The sequence below is a fragment of the Dermochelys coriacea genome, chromosome 1 (assembly GCF_009764565.3).
Source record: "Dermochelys coriacea isolate rDerCor1 chromosome 1, rDerCor1.pri.v4, whole genome shotgun sequence".
NCBI lineage: Eukaryota > Metazoa > Chordata > Testudines > Dermochelyidae > Dermochelys > Dermochelys coriacea.
The window spans coordinates 20,931,116-20,947,893 of record NC_050068.2 but is presented as its reverse complement, the minus strand read 5'-3'; the positions used below and the strand labels follow the sequence as shown (position 1 = coordinate 20,947,893).

Here is a 16,778-nt window from a genome sequence, read left to right as displayed (position 1 = left end):
TTTAACTTTTAACGTGTGACTAAATAAAAAACATGGCAGTTAAATAATGAAAAATCCACTTCTGAGTAAGAATCAAAGTGCCATAATTATAAGCAAACAAGTGTTTCTGCAGAGTGAACTTTTTGTAAGGTTGTAATTTGGACTAAGACTTTACTCATTCATAAATTGCTCCAGTTTTATTCTACAAGCCTATTTTCATTGCTGTGCTGCCAGTATATCAATATTCTTCCCTTGAAATATTTTTTTCAAGCTAAAAGAACAAACATACGGGATATATCTCAGTGTTTTAGCTTGTATAACTTGTAGTGGGGACTTGATGGAAAATGAAGCATCCAAGTATATGGATGTCTAGAGGAGTCTTTTAATCCACTAATTATTTTTTAATAAATACCTGTCCTGCAGTATAATGCATTTTGAAAGCCAAAAATATCTCTAACTATTTTTATGCACCCCAAGAAGAAATCCTGTGGATTTTACCCCATATCGGGATACTGCTAACTCATCCCTGCCAAAGGCTGGAAAACCACTCCAACCCTTCTTCCAAATTGGTGGTAAACTTTGATAGGCTCCCAAGAGTCATGCCTTCTCTCCATCATATCACTCTTTATTTTGGCTTTTTGATTGCTGTTTTAACGTAAACAGTTGTTTTTAAAATAACAAGCAGCAATGGGAAGGGGAAACAAGCTGTGATTAGCGCTAGTAGATTTTTTTTTAATCAAGGTGGAAAATGTGTTTCAGCAAAATCACGTTTGTTTGACTCCTTATCTTGAAAGGTGATTTTATGTTACAGATCAGCAGCCACTTTCTGCTAAGACAAAATCTACTCAGGTGCCAAATGCCAGCACTGCAGACCTTCAAGGTAAGCCTGTTCTTGTTGAGAATCAAAGTGCTAAAACTACTTCCAAGCCTGACAAACATGCTGCTGAGTTCATGAAGGCAGCTGATGAGTCCATATCAAAAGTATTAGATTGGTTTAAAAGAAGTTCCAATACTGACGATGAGAATACCCCATCGGTAACTTCCCAAGGGAGAGAGTCCAAAGAAGAACTGTACTTATCATCTAGGGCAAGAGTTACAACTACAAAAGATAGTGGACCAAGCACAGATGAAAATACACGACCAATTGACTTGTCATTTGGAAATAATGGGAAACCAAACAATGTTTTGAAACCTGCAGCAGTTGATGCAGAAGACATACAGATATTAAAAGTAGGAAAAAAAGAAAATCAAAGTCAAGAGATTCAAGGAACAGACTATAACAAAGGACCTATTGTACTTGGAAAAAGCAAAACTGGTAGAGAGAAGATACATTTACAGGTCACTGATCTTCCAGTTACTAAATTAGATGAAACAAATATTCTTAAAAAATTGGCTGCAGAAGGCAAAATGTTATACAAACCAGAGGATGAAAGTGCAGCATATAAACAACCAACGTTTCTTAAAGATGGAAAAGGCAAACCAGGTTCAAAGAGTTTCAGTCCTCCTGAAAAGCTAAATGAAGGTTCACTATTGAAAACTAATGTGCAAACAGGAATTCAGAAAGAGGAAGAGAAAATATGCACTATCAAATCTCTCTTGGAAGAAGACCATGTTCAGTCACAGACTGGATTTGATGATAGAGGAATAGAGAGAAAAGAACCTGGTTTACTTGATCAAGGAAGTATGCAACTAGATCCAAGTAGTTCTAGGACAAAACTACTCACCTTGCCTCAGCATGAATCCAAACAGCCATCTCAGGTACAAATCTCAGATGAGGAGACAGAACAAAAGAGAAGAGTAAGGGATATTAGGGCCTTCTGGGAAAAGGACAAAACTGGACCCAGACATACAAATAAGGAAGACATTTTAAGTACTACCCCATCAGCTAGTAGCACAGCACAATATATCAATAAAGGAAGTAGCACAGTAAAACCCACTGATTCTGCAGCATCCTTATCAAGTGAATCAAAAGTTCAAAACAAGCATAGTTTGGTTACTGTCAGAAGAGTTGAATTAAGTGATGACGAGGCATCTAAAGATAAATTTCTAACGTCTTCAAAGACTGGACCAGATATAATGGAGAAATCCAAAGCAAACCATAATGTTGAAAAGTCCAGAAAAATACTCCAATCTGATGGTAAGGTTAACGAATTTACAAAATTGCTAAAAGCAAATCATTTGCAACCAAGAATTGGTTTTACTCCTGCTTCATCAAACAAGTATGAAGATCGGAAACAAGTATCTCCAGAAAATGACAGAAATCCCTCTTCTACACAACAGAAGCCAAACTTTAAGATTTTGTCTTTGAAGGAAAAAATAGATGAGATGTCTAAAGATCAAATTTCCAACCCATTGCAATTTCAGAGTTTGAGAAGTTTTTGGGATATTGGAGCTAAATCACATATGGAAAATGAAACCACTTCCCCAGGTAATATTAGTTCAGCAACTTACCAAAAAGAGTCAAAGGAACTTAAAGAAAGCAGAGCAGAGATGAGCCAAGAAGAGGTGATGGTTCAACAGCAAAATCAACTTCCCTGGAGAGAGAGAACAAAGAAAATAAACTTCAAAGTACCTGAGTCGCCTAGACAGGAAGGGCAGCCCATTCCTTGGTCAGTGAATCTGACACGAACAGAAAATTCAGAATCTGTCCAAATAGTGGGAAAAAATGTAGGAAAGTCAGTGATTTCAAAACCTAAAGAAAAGGTGGATCTTCCAGAGCAAGAAGTTAAAGAATATATAGAAAAAAGGATTGTTCCACCAAAAGTACAGCACGGCACATTTAACAATGGCTTACAGAAACTGCTTAAAGAAATGTCTGAGGCACCCTTGCCATCATTCCAAACAGATGGTGATAAAGGTGTTCCAGGAAAAGAATTGGGAATGGATGAACAGCTAATTGTTTCTCTAAAAACAATGCAGAGCAAGACTGCTCCCACAGACTCCAAGGAAAAAACAGAATCTCCTAATGAGGAGGTTGCAGAGATTGTAGACAAAACTGTTGCTCCATCAAAGGCTGAACTCGATGCATTTAATGCTGGGCTAGAGAAACTGCTAAAGGAAACCTCCCAAATATCATCCTTTTCTAGTCAGAACGTAACAGAAAGTACTTCTGAAGAGACAGTTTCTTGGCCTGGACAGAGAAGATTTTTTGAAAAGGTGATGGAACGGAGTCACAACACTTATCCTAGATATCAAAAAGAGGAAGCACTTCCTCAAGAAGTAAAAGAAACTATAGAAAAAACAGTCATTCCACCCAAAGATGAACTTGATGAACTAAAAATTGGTCTAGGGAAGCTGCTTAAGGAATCTGACACTTCCTGTCCATTCCATCAGGCAGCAGATGCGGACGAGGGTATCCAGAGAGAGAGTTCTCATGCAGAAGCTATTCCAAGCTCTTCCCAAAAGGCAATGCATCCTGGCATAACTGCTTATGTCATGATCCAGAATGAAGCACAGCCTCCTGGAGAGGCAGTCTCAGAGACTGTAGAAAAAACCACAGTTCCACCTAAAACTGAATTCTGTGATCTGGATGCTGGTTTAAAGAAACTACTTAAGGAAGCATCCAAAATCTCATTTTCATCATACAATATAGATAACAGTAAAAAAGCAGCGCCTGAGAATGTGCCTGAAGAAGATCAGCAAAGATTTTATAAGCAGGTCACAGAGACTGACCAGGCTACTTCTGTTACTGCCCAAGAAAGAGTTGGGACTCCAAATGAAATTGGGACTGTAGAGAGAACTACAGTTGCATATCAGGATAATGTTAGCCCAATCAATACACGCTTGGAGAAACGAAATGAAGAGGCAGCTAAAGTGCTGTTACCTTTACATGCAAAAAGTGGAGAAAATGTAAGCTCTCAGCCAGAGGATCAAACTGATCATCCTGCATCTCCTGGTAACCATCATGAAGTGACTGAAATACTAGTAAAAACAGTTCAGCCAAAACCTGAACTCCATGAATTTAATGCTAGTTTGCAGAAACTGCTCAAGGAAGCTTCTGAAATGCCACCCTCTGACCAGAAAAGCTTTGACAATGAGATGCACATTAGGATACAGCCTAATCAGAGTGTGAATTGCACTTACCAACAATATATTGACCATCCTCAAGAAGTAAAGGAAACTGTAGAAAAAGCTGTTGCTCCTTCCAAATCAGAACTCGGTGAATTTAATTCTGGGTTAGAGAAACTGCTGAAGGAAGTCTCTGAAATGCAAACTCCTAAACTGAAAAGCATGGACAATGCAATGCAGAAGAGTATGGGGATACAGTCTAATCAGAGCGTAGACTTAACTTATCAGCAAGATACTGACCATCCTCAAGAAGTAAATGAAACCATAGCAAAAGCTGTTGCTCCTTCAAAATCTGAGCTTGGAGACTTTAATGCTAGTTTGCAGAAACTGCTTAAGGAAGCCTCTGAAACGCCACCTCTTAAATTGAAAAGCTTGGATAGTGTAATACAGGGTAGGACACAGCCTAATCCGAGTGCGTATTCCCCTTTCCAACAAGAGATGGACCATGCTCAAGAAATAAAAGAAACTCTAGAAAAAACTGTTGCTCCAACAAAAGCAGAATGCAGTGAATTGAATATCTGCTTAAAAAAACTTCTTAAAGAAGCATCTGATGTTTCATCTCAGCTGCCAACGAGGATGGGAAAACAGGAAAGACCCAATGACGCTGTGTCTCAAGCAGAAAAGGGAAGTCTAGCCATTAAAATGCCACTCTCTGGTCCAAGTGCTTCAAGTAGCTATCGCACAGAGTTTAAGATGCCAATCAAGAGAGAGACTTTGAAACAAAATGACAAAGCTGTAAAGGAAGATCATGTGGTAAATGAAGTGAGAGGTTCTGCTCTCCCTGAAAGAAATGTAGCATTTGAGAAAACGGTACAGACTAACCTGGCATCAACTGAAGCCCTTCCCAAGGAAAGAGAGAATGGTGTGGCTGTTATCAAGACACATAAGATGGAGATGATAAATGAAAATAAAAGAGAGGAAGCAGCAGGAAAGGAAGTTGATAAAAGCATTTCCTTAGCAGATGACGGTGAGGCAACATCTGAAGTGGATGCACCATCTAGATTCAGGAGAGCAAGCACACCACTTAAAGATGATGATCACTCCTCCAAAATAAGTAAAGTTGAGCTGCTCCTAGCATCTCCTTATGATGATGATGAAGATGACACCATAAGTTTTGGCTCTGATCTTTCAGGTTCAACTTGTGAGCATTTTTGAATTCTTAAATCAATGGTTATGGATTTTTATTATTTATTTTATTATTTTATTTATTAATTACTATTTAAGAAATATTTCTAGAATTTTTCGATAACCTACCTTAAGAATGGTGAACCAAAAGCCTGACTGAGATTCTCATTCATTTTCTTAACTGGACGATCCAGGCATTTTTTTTAATGAACTTTTTTAATACCTAGTCAGCAGATCTTTTGAAAAGACTTGCAGTCTGGGGAGTTGGCCTGGAATAACCCTATTGCATGCCTATAGAGAGAGAGTTGGGCTTGCCACATCTGTTTCTTCCCCTTGTAGCAGTTTTTGTTCAGTGTGGGAACAGTGAGTTCTATTATTTAAACTTTGGGCTTAGAGCCTTTTTTTTTTTTTTTTTTTAAAAACAATGTTTCACAGGCTGATGTAAGAAAGGGGCCCCATTAGCAAGGAATATCTGGCTAAACCAGATAATTGCTTATGCTTTCCCATCTGTACTTATACCACAATGTGCAAAGGAGAAGGCCCACCCCTGCCTTAATCAATTCATTGCTGCAGCCTGTTGCATCAGAACATGGGGCTATGTTCACTTAATGTTATCTTCCATTGAAAAGTTAGTATTCAAATAGAGATGCATCTAAAACAGATGGCAACACTAGAGTGGCTCTGGTCTCCTGTACAGAATAGCGATAGGCAGTGCCCATGTAATTAAATTATTGGAGTTGCTTCAGATGAGGGGTTAATTTAATATTTGTTCTGAGAAACCAGGATTGTTCCCTTAACTAGAGACGCTGAGAAACCTGTTTGAGTAGCAGCAGTGTTAGTCTGTATTCTCAAAAAGAAAAGGAGTACTTGTGGCACCTTGGAGACTAACAAATTTATTTGAGCATAAGCTTTCATGAGCTACAGATCATGCATCCAATGAAGTGAGCTGTTGCTCACGAAAGCTTATGCTCAAATAAATTTGTTAGTCTCTAAGGTGCCACAAGTACTCCTTTTCTTTTTGAGAAACCTGTGAAATTTGCAGGGGCTGACAGCTGTCTCATTCTTAATTCCTCACTCTTAACTTGGGCAAAACACAATTGAAGCCAATGGGACTTCGGCCTAAATGAAGAACGAGTAAAACTTGAGAAGGGCTTCAGGCTTTGCATCATAGCTAAAGTGAAGCATTTTTGGTCACTTTTTTGCTCATGGGGAGGGTGGGGGAAGGCGGCAGAAAGGGATTTTTGAAGGGATGAGATGGCACGTGGGACTGCCAACTGGGACAGATGAGACCATTAACTTCTAAGATCTGAATCTGTCCCATGGTGGTAGAAGTTGAGTTTTTTCCTATGGCTGCTGTTTGGACTACATGACATGAATTGTTGCGTTTTTTTGTAATTCAAATAGAAACACGTCCCCATTATTAAAATAACCCCCATATTCTCCATCAGGAAGCAGTTCTAGGACAGGGTTTGGGTTCCTAGCTAGACTCCTGCTTATTTGTAGATACAGCTGAGTCACTCTGAGTCCATCTCAAGCAATGAGTCTGAATTAATTTGCCTACCTCTAGTATGTGTGTATGTAGACAAAACAATAGGCCAAATGACCACATGGCACGTCTGTTGATCAGTAGGAGATCTATACAAACACACCGGAGGGGTAAATTTTTGCTCTATAACTCTTAAAATTAATGTTAAATTTCCTTTTTTCCCCCAAGTCAATACAATGCTGCCATGGCAGTTTACAGTTAAATCATTTTTAAAATATGTATTCCTGAAAGCCTGTGTCCAAGTAATTTACGCTATTGAATTCAGTGACTATTGATCCTGCTGGTCTTTGGTAGTGCATGTATTTTTACCTAGTAATTTAGAATTCCATTATGTCTCCAAATCCATGACTAAACATCTGCACCTTTCCCTAATTTTTCCTTTGGTTTTTTCACAATTGTGAAAACTAGAATTTTTCATGTTTTGCTAAGGGTTAAAAATATCTCTTCATTAGTTATACTTTTTTAACTAATGACTTCTAAAGTAGCTCTCATTTAAAAAGGCATGTCTGTCTGTTTGTGCAGTGTTCATGTATTTTGTCTCGTGACAGGTTCAGAAGAAGAATTAGATCCTATTTTGAAGGCTCTGAAAAGGAGTGCAGATAGGCAAAGGCCTTCCAAAAGTCTAGAGGACATTCCATCAGCCACATCAAGTGAGCACAAAGCTTGTCTGCTGTCTTCCATGCCCCCAGCTAAGCTTAAAAATACTTGTATACTATCCTTCCACACATCTTCACCAACTGGCACTCTAATATTCCAACCATGGATTTTGGCAGGAAAACTGTCCTCAGAATGAGCATCCAAAATAAGTAAATAAATAACCACCATACTTTATAATTCAACTTCTGAATAAGAAGTAAGGAGCAGTGCTGTAGTCTAAATGGTGCTTTTGACCAGGTTTTGATTTCAATACTGCATGCTCATTTTGAACACTTACTCCTGTATTTCATTCTCAGTCACAGCTGAATATAAAATAGGCTTCTTTTTTGCACTCTTAATTAAGACATGCTTTTTCAACCCCTTCTTTTATCTCCTCTCACATTCCATTCAGATAGCCATCTTCGTAACAATGATTATACCTGTAGTGGCAGAAAATAGGCTGGCAAGGATGCAACTGCCATGTCCATTCCTAATTCCAGTATCAAGTTTTAAAGATTTAAAGAGGGCTTAACTCTTCTCTGCCACTAGCTGCAAATCTATAAATGTCTGGATTGTGACTGAGAAAACATTTAATCCTGTCCTCCCATTTGCATGGGTTTTTGTTGTTGTTTTGGGTTTTTTTAAAGCCAGATCGGCCTTGAGTCTCCTGAAATGCTCTCCATGGTTATACTTTTCTCTTGTGGGCCAGCTCTATTTATAAATAACTTGCATGGAGTTTACACAGGAGTGTTCATGTAAGTTTATCCACTCGGCAGACTTCTTCCGAGAAATATGCATTGAATTGGTCATAATCAGCCTGTCTTTGCTCAGTAGTGGGCTTTGTGCTTGTTATACAATAAGGGGATGTGCAAGCACCCAAAGGAGCAACATACAAATATCTACTTTCACCCACAAATGGATATGGGCCAAATTAATGAGTGGTGCAAGTGAGACAACTGCATTGACTTCAGTAGAATTGCACCCACTTACACCAGCAGTAAATTTTGGCTCTGAGTTCCTATTTAAATTATGCAGTCAAATATGCTTGTGTTGAAAATTTCACTTACACCTATGTTCATGGTTGTGTATTTTTCAATATCTTATTGATTGCTGTGCATAATGGGGAAAATGTGAGAAACTTCATGCATGTAGATATTCAGGAATAGAGCTTTGGGTTTTGGAAGGAGCTGGCCAGTTCAGGCATCTTACACTAGTTTAAAATACAGACATAAGAACTCTTCATTCTCTTTATTTTTAATGTGCTGTTGCTTATTTGTAATGTACTGATGCCTGAGGTCTTGCAGTCAAGCCCTGTACTGATGTAAACTGCATTAAACAATGACATGAGAGCTCCCTTTAGAGCAAACTAGTTGAATTTTGTAATCCAGGTGGAAAGTGTTTTATGGACAGCATTTAACCTTGTGCTTTGTATATTTAACCTGGGCTGTGGCTCTGCTGATTTTTGACCTTATTTCTTATAAACTCTGTGGCTGGCACTATAATCCATACTACCTTCCTGAACAGCAGACTTTACTAACTGTTACTTTTTCCTGCACAGATAAAGGAAAAGTAGATATTCCAAAAGAAGAGTTAGTACTTAGCGCTGAAGATGGTAAATATCTTATTTGTGTGTGCATGAACATAGTATTTTTTTCAGTGTCCTCCTCCACTCACCAGCCAAAGAGTTGGTGAATTTCAGAATTTTATCACTGCTGTATGGTAATTTAATTAGTTAGTTAGTTTCTGCATGGTTTAAATACTTGGGTAGCATTTCTCTATCTTTGCTTTTATTTCTAAACAATATATTAGTATTGTTATATCCCACTATTATTGTAAACAACTTTGTTTATGTCACACAGTGTTTTATCTGGGCTTGATCCTTCAGGCATTCCACATGTGTCATGGCCACTGAAGTCAATGAGAGCTTTGGGTATTGACTCAATGAAGAATCGCTGCTAAAATATCAAATTAGCATGCTCATTTGTTGCACTGTAAAATGGTTCTATCCAGCAAAGCAAAGACTTAAGACACAAGTGGATTTTCTTGCTCTGAGATAATGGATAAGCCACTGGCTTGCCTACTCTTGATACTGATGATCGACTAGTGCGCTTATAAATTCATCTGGTACATTGCATGGGCCAAACTCTCCATGATATATGTGCACAAATCTCCCATTGATGTCATTGAGTGAGTGTTTGTAAACACGGACTAGAGGATCTTGAATTTAAAACAAAACCAAAGATTACTAGGTTACCCTGAGCTAATGACACTGAATTTGATGGTATAGAACACATTTTTACTTCCTTTTAAGTGCTATCCAGTGGCACCACAATTCTAAAACTAGTCACATTTAGTTGTATTTATTACTGACTCTTTTAGAGGCTTCATTGTGTTTTATAGTTAGTCTGTAGTCTGATCAGAGTGCACTTGAGCCCTATAAGCATGTACTTAAGCATTTCCCTGAACTGGGGACATAGCTGATATTCATTGAAAATATATATGAAATGTGTATGTATAATTGAGCTGAAAGGGTAGATTTTTTTTTTGTCTTTTCAAGCAGCCAGATTATTTTTGTGCTCAAGTCAGTCATGGTAAAGACTGACACAAATATCTACCCTGGAAAATTTAGGGTGGGAGTTTCCAAAGTGCTCAGTACTTGGTCAAATGTTGATTTTAGAGGGAGCAGCCTCAGGCTGGTACTGAAGCATTTTTGAAAATCTTGCCTTTAATGCTTGGGCTTCACTTGCTGACAGGTCCTATTGCACTGGTTGCACTCCAGATTGTCAAAAAAAGGAAAATGCCCCAAATGTATCGTGAGGGATGGTATGGGTCTTGGAAATCCAGACCAATGACGATTGTGAAGGAGGACGAAAGATGATCTTCAGGTTGACATATAAAGTGTCTGGTTCTACAATCACTATACAAACCTGGTGACAGGTTTCAGAGTGGTAGCCGTGTTAATCTGTATCACCAAAAACAATGAGGAGTCCTTGTGGAACCTTAGAGACTAACAAATTTATTTGGGCATAAGCGTAATCAAGGTGGCCCAGCAGGGGGAAATTAGTTTTTGTAGTGACCCATCCACTCCCAGTCTTTATTCAGGCCTAATTTGATGATGTCCAGTTTGAAATTAATTCCAGTTCTGCAGTTTCTTGTTGGTCTGTTTTTGAAGTTTTTTTTGTTGAATTGCCACTTTTAAGTCTGTTGTTGAGTGTCCAGGGAGAGTGAAGTGTTCCACTGGTTTTTGAATGTTATAATTCTTGATGTCTGATTTGTACAATTTATACCTTCAAGTCAGCGGGACTGCTATGGGTACCCGCATGGTCCCACAGTATGCCAACATTTTTATGGCTGACTTAGAACAATGCTTCCTCAGCTCTCATCCCCCAATGCCCCTACTCTACTTGCACTACATTGATGACATCATCATCATCTGGACCCATGGAAAGGAGGCCCTTGAGGAATTCTACCAGGATTTCAACAATTTCCACCCCACCATCAACCTCAGCCTGGACCAGTCCACACAAAAGATCCACTTCCTGGACACTACGATGCAAATAAACGATGGTCACATAAACACCACCGTATACCAGAAACCTACAGCCCACTATACTTGCCTACATGCCTCCAGCTTTCATCCAGACCACATCACACAATCCATTATCTACAGCCAAGCTCTAAGATGCAACTGCATTTGCTCCAATCCCTCAGACAAACACCTACAGGATCTCTATCAAGGGTTCTTAAAACTACAATACTCCCCTGAGGAAGTGAAGAAACAGATTGACAGAGCCAGAAGGGTACCCAGAAGTCACCTATTACAGGACAGGCCCAACAAAGAAAGTAACAGAACGCCACTAGCTGTCACCTACAGCCCCCAACTAAAACCTCTCCAGCGCATCAAGGATCTACAACCTATGCTGAAGGACGATCCCTCACTCTCACAGACCTTGGGAGACAGGCCAGTCCTTGCTTACAGACAGCCCCCCAACCTGAAGGAAATAATCACTAGCAATTACACGCCACACAACAGAAACAGTAACCCTGGAACCAGTCCCTGCAACAGACCCGTTGCCAACTTTGTCTGCATATTTATTCAAGGAACACCATTATAGGACCTAACCACATCAGTCACACCATCAGGGGCTCGTTCACCGGCACATCTACCAATGTGATATATGCCATCATGTGCCAGCAATGCCCCTCTGCCAGTACGCTGGCCAAACCGGACAGTCTCTACGCAAAAGAATAAATGGACACAAATCAAACATCAAGAATTCTAACATTCAAAAACCAGTAGGAGACCACTTCAGTCTTCCTGCACCCTCAATGATGGATTTAAAAGTGATAATTCTTCAACAAAAAAACTTCAAAAACAGACTCCAGTGAGAAACTGCAGAACTGGAATTAATTTGTAAACTGGACACCATCAAATTAGACCTGAATAAAGACTGGGAGTGGATGGGTCGCTACAAAAACTAATTTCCCTGTGCTGGGCCACCTTGATTACATTGGCCTCATTAGCACTACAAAAATGATTTTTCCTTCCTTGGTATTCACCCCTTGTCAACTGTTGAGAATAGCCCACTTCCACCTTAATTGAATTGGCTCGCTAGCACTGACCACCCACTTCCATCTTTTCATGTGCTGTGTATTTATACCTACCTCTGTTTTCCACTCCATGCATCTGATGAAGTGGGTTTTAACTCAAAAAAGCTATGCCCAAATAAATGTTAGTCTCTAAGGTGCCACAAGGACTCCTCGTTGTTTATACAAACCTGATATCTTTACTATTGAATGTCAATGTATTGTTCTCAATGTTGCCCTTCTGAGCAGATCAGAAAACCGATCAGCAACAAAAGACAAATGAAAATGTACAAGGAAGTGAGTAACAGGATCTTTCAATCAACCAGTGGCTATAACTCTCCACTGATTTAGTTTCAAATCCATTTTATTTAATATCAACTAACTAATAAGTCTGGACTTTGTTTTTGTTACTAAATGCTGCAGCTCACAAAGCTAACTGCGTGCCAAGAATGCTTTGTGTTTTTCAGTGTAACCTTGAGGTACAATTTCAGTTTTGGGGTAATTGGACTGAGAGACCTTGTCTTGTACCAAGTTTGTTTGGGATGCACGTGTGTGACATCTGGGAAGGAATTGTACATGGTTGCTACAACATTTGCACGCACACTTAATCTTGGTTGTATGCTGCCAAATTGGTACACCTTGTCTGTCATGGGAAATGATAGTGCATGACATTGTAGCAAAAGCAGTTAGTGCAGTTTTGCAAACATCATGTATAGTGCCAAACGTGTTTGGGGGGGAGGATGTCCCCTTTCCTTTCCCTTATTCCTAAATGGGGCTGGACTCCTGGGGTGGAAAAAATCATGCTATAGCATAAGGTTGAGAACCATTGGTTTGATATAAATCATTACTTGCAAGGCTAGCTTCTGCACTGTTGCTATGAACAATGTATTAAATTAAGAATTCGGCAATGTAATTCAATGAAAACACTTTTGAAAGTGAACAGACATGTTTTAGATACTGAATCATTAACAGAATACATTATATCTGTTAATACGTTATGTAACCAAATCAAAATATTTGAAAATGACTTCCTCTTCTGGGACTAAACCCCCGCTCATTTAACGTATAATCCCATTGACATGAATGAGGCTCGTAGCATGAGTAAGGAGAGCAGGGCTTGGCCTTTATTTACTGATCAAGAGCCATAGTTCTGTTGTTTCAGCTACATTTAGTGACATTGTTCATGTCTAAAAAGCATGGCTCCTCCTCCTGTTCTAGGAGGAAATCAGAAACCTTAAGAGTTGGCAGGTAAAAGGTTTTTTTTAAAAGTTAATCTTTAAATTTGTGGTCAAAACTTTCATGCAGCACCTGGGTTAGTGTATTATATAATTATATGCAAAAATTATATTTTATGTACAGCACAACATAGTGAATCAAGGTTCTCTAGCCTGTTGCACAAGTCAGACTAGATGACCATAATGGTCCCTTCTGCCCTTAAAATTGATGAATCTATGAAATATCTCGCATATAAGTTACACATGGATACAGCATGTGCATGTAAATGTATTTTTGTCCAAAGTAGTCTATCCCAATCTCTGCTTATTAGGACCAAGTTCGGTTAATGTCAGAAGGCAGGATATTTTTAAAACTTGAATTGCTGCTCTTTTAGTCTCCACAGTGCCTTCAGACCCCAATAACCAGTTTTCAAATCCTGAAAAACTCAAAAGACTGAGCAAGTCAGTACCAGCATTTCTACAGGAAGAGGCAAGTATCTGATTTTAAAAAAATAGTGTAAAGAGGAGTAATTTAATGTATTTGTTTTTGGGGCCTTCCAGGTCAGCTTACTTTTGAATCAGTGGTGTGGAGTTGGGGTTTCTTCTCAGTGTAATTTACACTACAGGTACACCAGAACTTGAAAAGAGGTGGCCACAAACAGCATGTAGACAATTGCCTCTTTCAGAAATCTCAGCCCAAGTAGCAATGCTCAGTTCCTGGGATGCAACTCTCCATCAAGAACTGATGCTAGTTTGAGCAATTAAGACAGAGCAAACTCTTTTGCTGTTTGCAACAGCTTCCCTTAAACAATCTCTATCTAACAATACTTTTCAGATTTTTTTCAGTTTTTCATTTTTTCAGATAACAAAATTTTTCAGACTGTACACTGCTCACGTGCTAAGAAAGAGAGCTTGTAAGAAGATGTGTAATATTACCATCTGGTGACTTCGCCCAAAACAGTATGCTGGGGAGATCAGCTTGGTAGCCTGTCTGAGACTGGGGTTCAGTTAGAAATCTGTCTGTCCCTGAATCAATAAATGCTCAGTGTTGCAGACAGCATGCTCTGCTCTTGTGGGTAAAGCATCTGAGCTAGTTGAAAGTCCTCTGGCTTCTTAAAAAGCAGTTGTTGATGGGCCCAAGAGTGAACCCTTTGGGCCTCATCTGTGCATGCCAAAAACAAAACCTGTAGTTGACTAGGGTTGCCAGCAAGTTGAAAGAACTATGAGCTGGATGAATGAACTATAAGGTGGATAGAAAGCTGGCTAGATCATCGGAGTCAACAGGTAGTGATCAGTGACTCCATGTCTAATTGGCAGCCGGTATCAAGCCGAGTGCCCCAAGGGTCGGTCCTGAGGCCGGTTTTGTTCAATATCTTCATTAACGATCTGGAAGATGGCGTGGATTGCACCCTCAGCAAGTTTGCAGATGACACTAAACTGGGAGGAGTGGTATATATGCTGGAAGCTAGGGATAGGATATAGAGGGCCCTAGACAAATTAGAGGATTGGGCCAAAAGAAATCTGATGAGGTTCGACAAGGACAAGTGCAGAATCCTACACTTAGGACGAAAGAATCCCATGCACCACTACAGACTAGGGACTGAATAGCTAGGCAGCAGTTCTGCAGAAAAGGACCTAGGGGTTACAGTGGACGAGAAGCTGGATGTGAGTCAACAGTGTGCCCTTGTTGTCAAGAAGGCTAATGGCATTTTGGGCTGTATGAGAGCATTGCCAGCAGATTGAGGGATGTGATCATTCCCCTCTATTCGGCATTGGTGAGGCCTCATCTGGAGTACTGTGTCCAGTTTTGTGCCCCACCCTACAAGAAGGATGTGGAAAAATTGGAAAGAGTCCAGAGGAGGGCAACAAAAATGATTAGGGGACTGGAGCATATGACTTCTGAGGAGAGGCTAAGGGAACTGGGATTATTTAGTCTGCAGAAGAGAAGAATGGGAGGGGGGCATTTGATAGCTGCTTTCACCTACCTGAAAGGGGATTCCAAAGAGGATGGAGCTAGGCTGTTCTCAGTGATGGCAGATGACAGAATAAGGAGTAATGGTCTCAAGTTGCAGTGGGGGATGTTTAGATTGGATATTAGGAAAAACTTTTTCACTAGGAAGGTGGTGAAGCACTGGAATGGGTTACCTAGGGAGGTCGTGGAATCTCCTTCATTAGAGGTTTTTAAGGTCAGGCTTGACAAAGCCGTGGCTGGGATGATTTAGTTGGGGATTGGCCCTGCTTTGAGCAGGGGGCTGGACTAGATGACCTCCTGAGGTCCTTTCCAACCCTGATATTCTGTGATTCTATGTTGTCATCTAAAAATACCTGAGTCCTGTCTACACTATAGCTCCAACTGCTACTATCGCTGGTGGAGTTGCATTAGTGGATGCCAGAACAGCAATGATTTAAGAACATAGATGTCCTAAAAATGAGCACCCATATTGTTACCTGCAGGATCATCTCTCTCCCCATGCCATGCTGCCCCAGTTGCAGTCAGCATGGGGTGCCAGAGCTGGTTCCCTTCAATGTAAAAGAGAGGAGACAGCTGACAGGGTGTTCTGTTTATGGACTTAGTCTGAAATTTGGCCCCACCCCCAGTCCAAAATATCCTGAATTTGGTGACCTTCCGGGCATGCTCCAAAAGCATCTGTTTGATGGGTTTTTTTTAAATAGGATAGACAGTGTGCTTCTCATAGCAACAAACAGGTGGATGGACAGATGTTTCCACAGGCGTGTGTCTGGCTGAGTAACACCGAACCCAAATCTTCTGATGTAACTGCTAAAGTATCCTCCAAAAGCCATTTGCTTCCTTGTATGCTTCTCTACCATGAACGTTCTCCTTTAACTAAACAACTTGAATTGAATCAGACTGGTTAAAGATTTTAGCATTATAAATTGCATTATTATACTGAGCTAATGCATGAGAAAGTGAAACTAATGAGCCTAATTAAACTAATCACTGCACAAAAGGAGTAAAAGTACATTTTAGATCAAGATTTCAACTTGTAACACAGGTAGCAAATTCTAAAATGTGTCGCGTTTCCCTCTAACTTTTTTTGTTTTTTAGCACAACTAACTTCCCACATGCAAAGCAGAAGCATGATCTAATTTAAGGAATTATAATTGCTTGCACTGCACTACTTTGGAATGTGGCTCCCAATATCCACTGAGCTCCAGTCTTTACGAGTCTGCTTTTTAAAATTATGACAACTTTTAACTATGTTTCTTGTGACTTCTAAATGCCCATGCTGGATTTCTTTGTGTGATGTTTTATAGAGTGATGAAAGAGACACTGATACAACATCAGAAAGCAGTTATCGTCATGGCAGAATCAAGAAGAGCCCCAGCTCTCTAACCAATCTTAGCGGCTCTTCTGGCATGGCATCCTTGTCTTCTGTATGTAAACAAAAGCTTGTTTTAATGGCACTCTGCTTTTGCTAAACCTTTGTGTCGTTCCCCGTCCTTTGTATCTATTTCTCTCTAGACTTCATCACTATAGTATCAGAGTTTATATAAAGTTGTCTAATGCTCCATTTTCTTGACCTTAGACAGTATATGAATGTAACAAAGTGAACTATTTTTATTTTATTTTTATTTATTTTAGTTTCACCAATCAAAGGATT

The 16,778-nt window shown here is 39.7% G+C and overlaps 1 protein-coding gene across 15 annotated transcripts in view; it reads left to right on the top strand.

The window, feature by feature from the left end:
• Positions 1 to 16,778, top strand: part of SYTL2 (synaptotagmin like 2) — a 78,323-nt gene that overhangs the window by 51,011 nt on the left and 10,534 nt on the right. For 4 of the 15 annotated variants that reach the window (XM_038396022.2, XM_038396012.2, XM_038396003.2 and 1 more), the window contains 6 exons: positions 791 to 5,188; positions 7,267 to 7,368; positions 8,913 to 8,966; positions 12,191 to 12,238; positions 13,551 to 13,645; positions 16,432 to 16,551. In XM_038396022.2, the coding sequence (XP_038251950.1) occupies positions 791 to 5,188; positions 7,267 to 7,368; positions 8,913 to 8,966; positions 12,191 to 12,238; positions 13,551 to 13,645; positions 16,432 to 16,551 (4,817 nt within the window). The remainder of the gene's footprint in view (positions 1 to 790; positions 5,189 to 7,266; positions 7,369 to 8,912; positions 8,967 to 12,190; positions 12,239 to 13,550; positions 13,646 to 16,431; positions 16,552 to 16,778) is intronic. The other 11 variants (XM_043504107.1, XM_038396094.2, XM_038396103.2 and 8 more) reach the window with 4 other exon arrangements.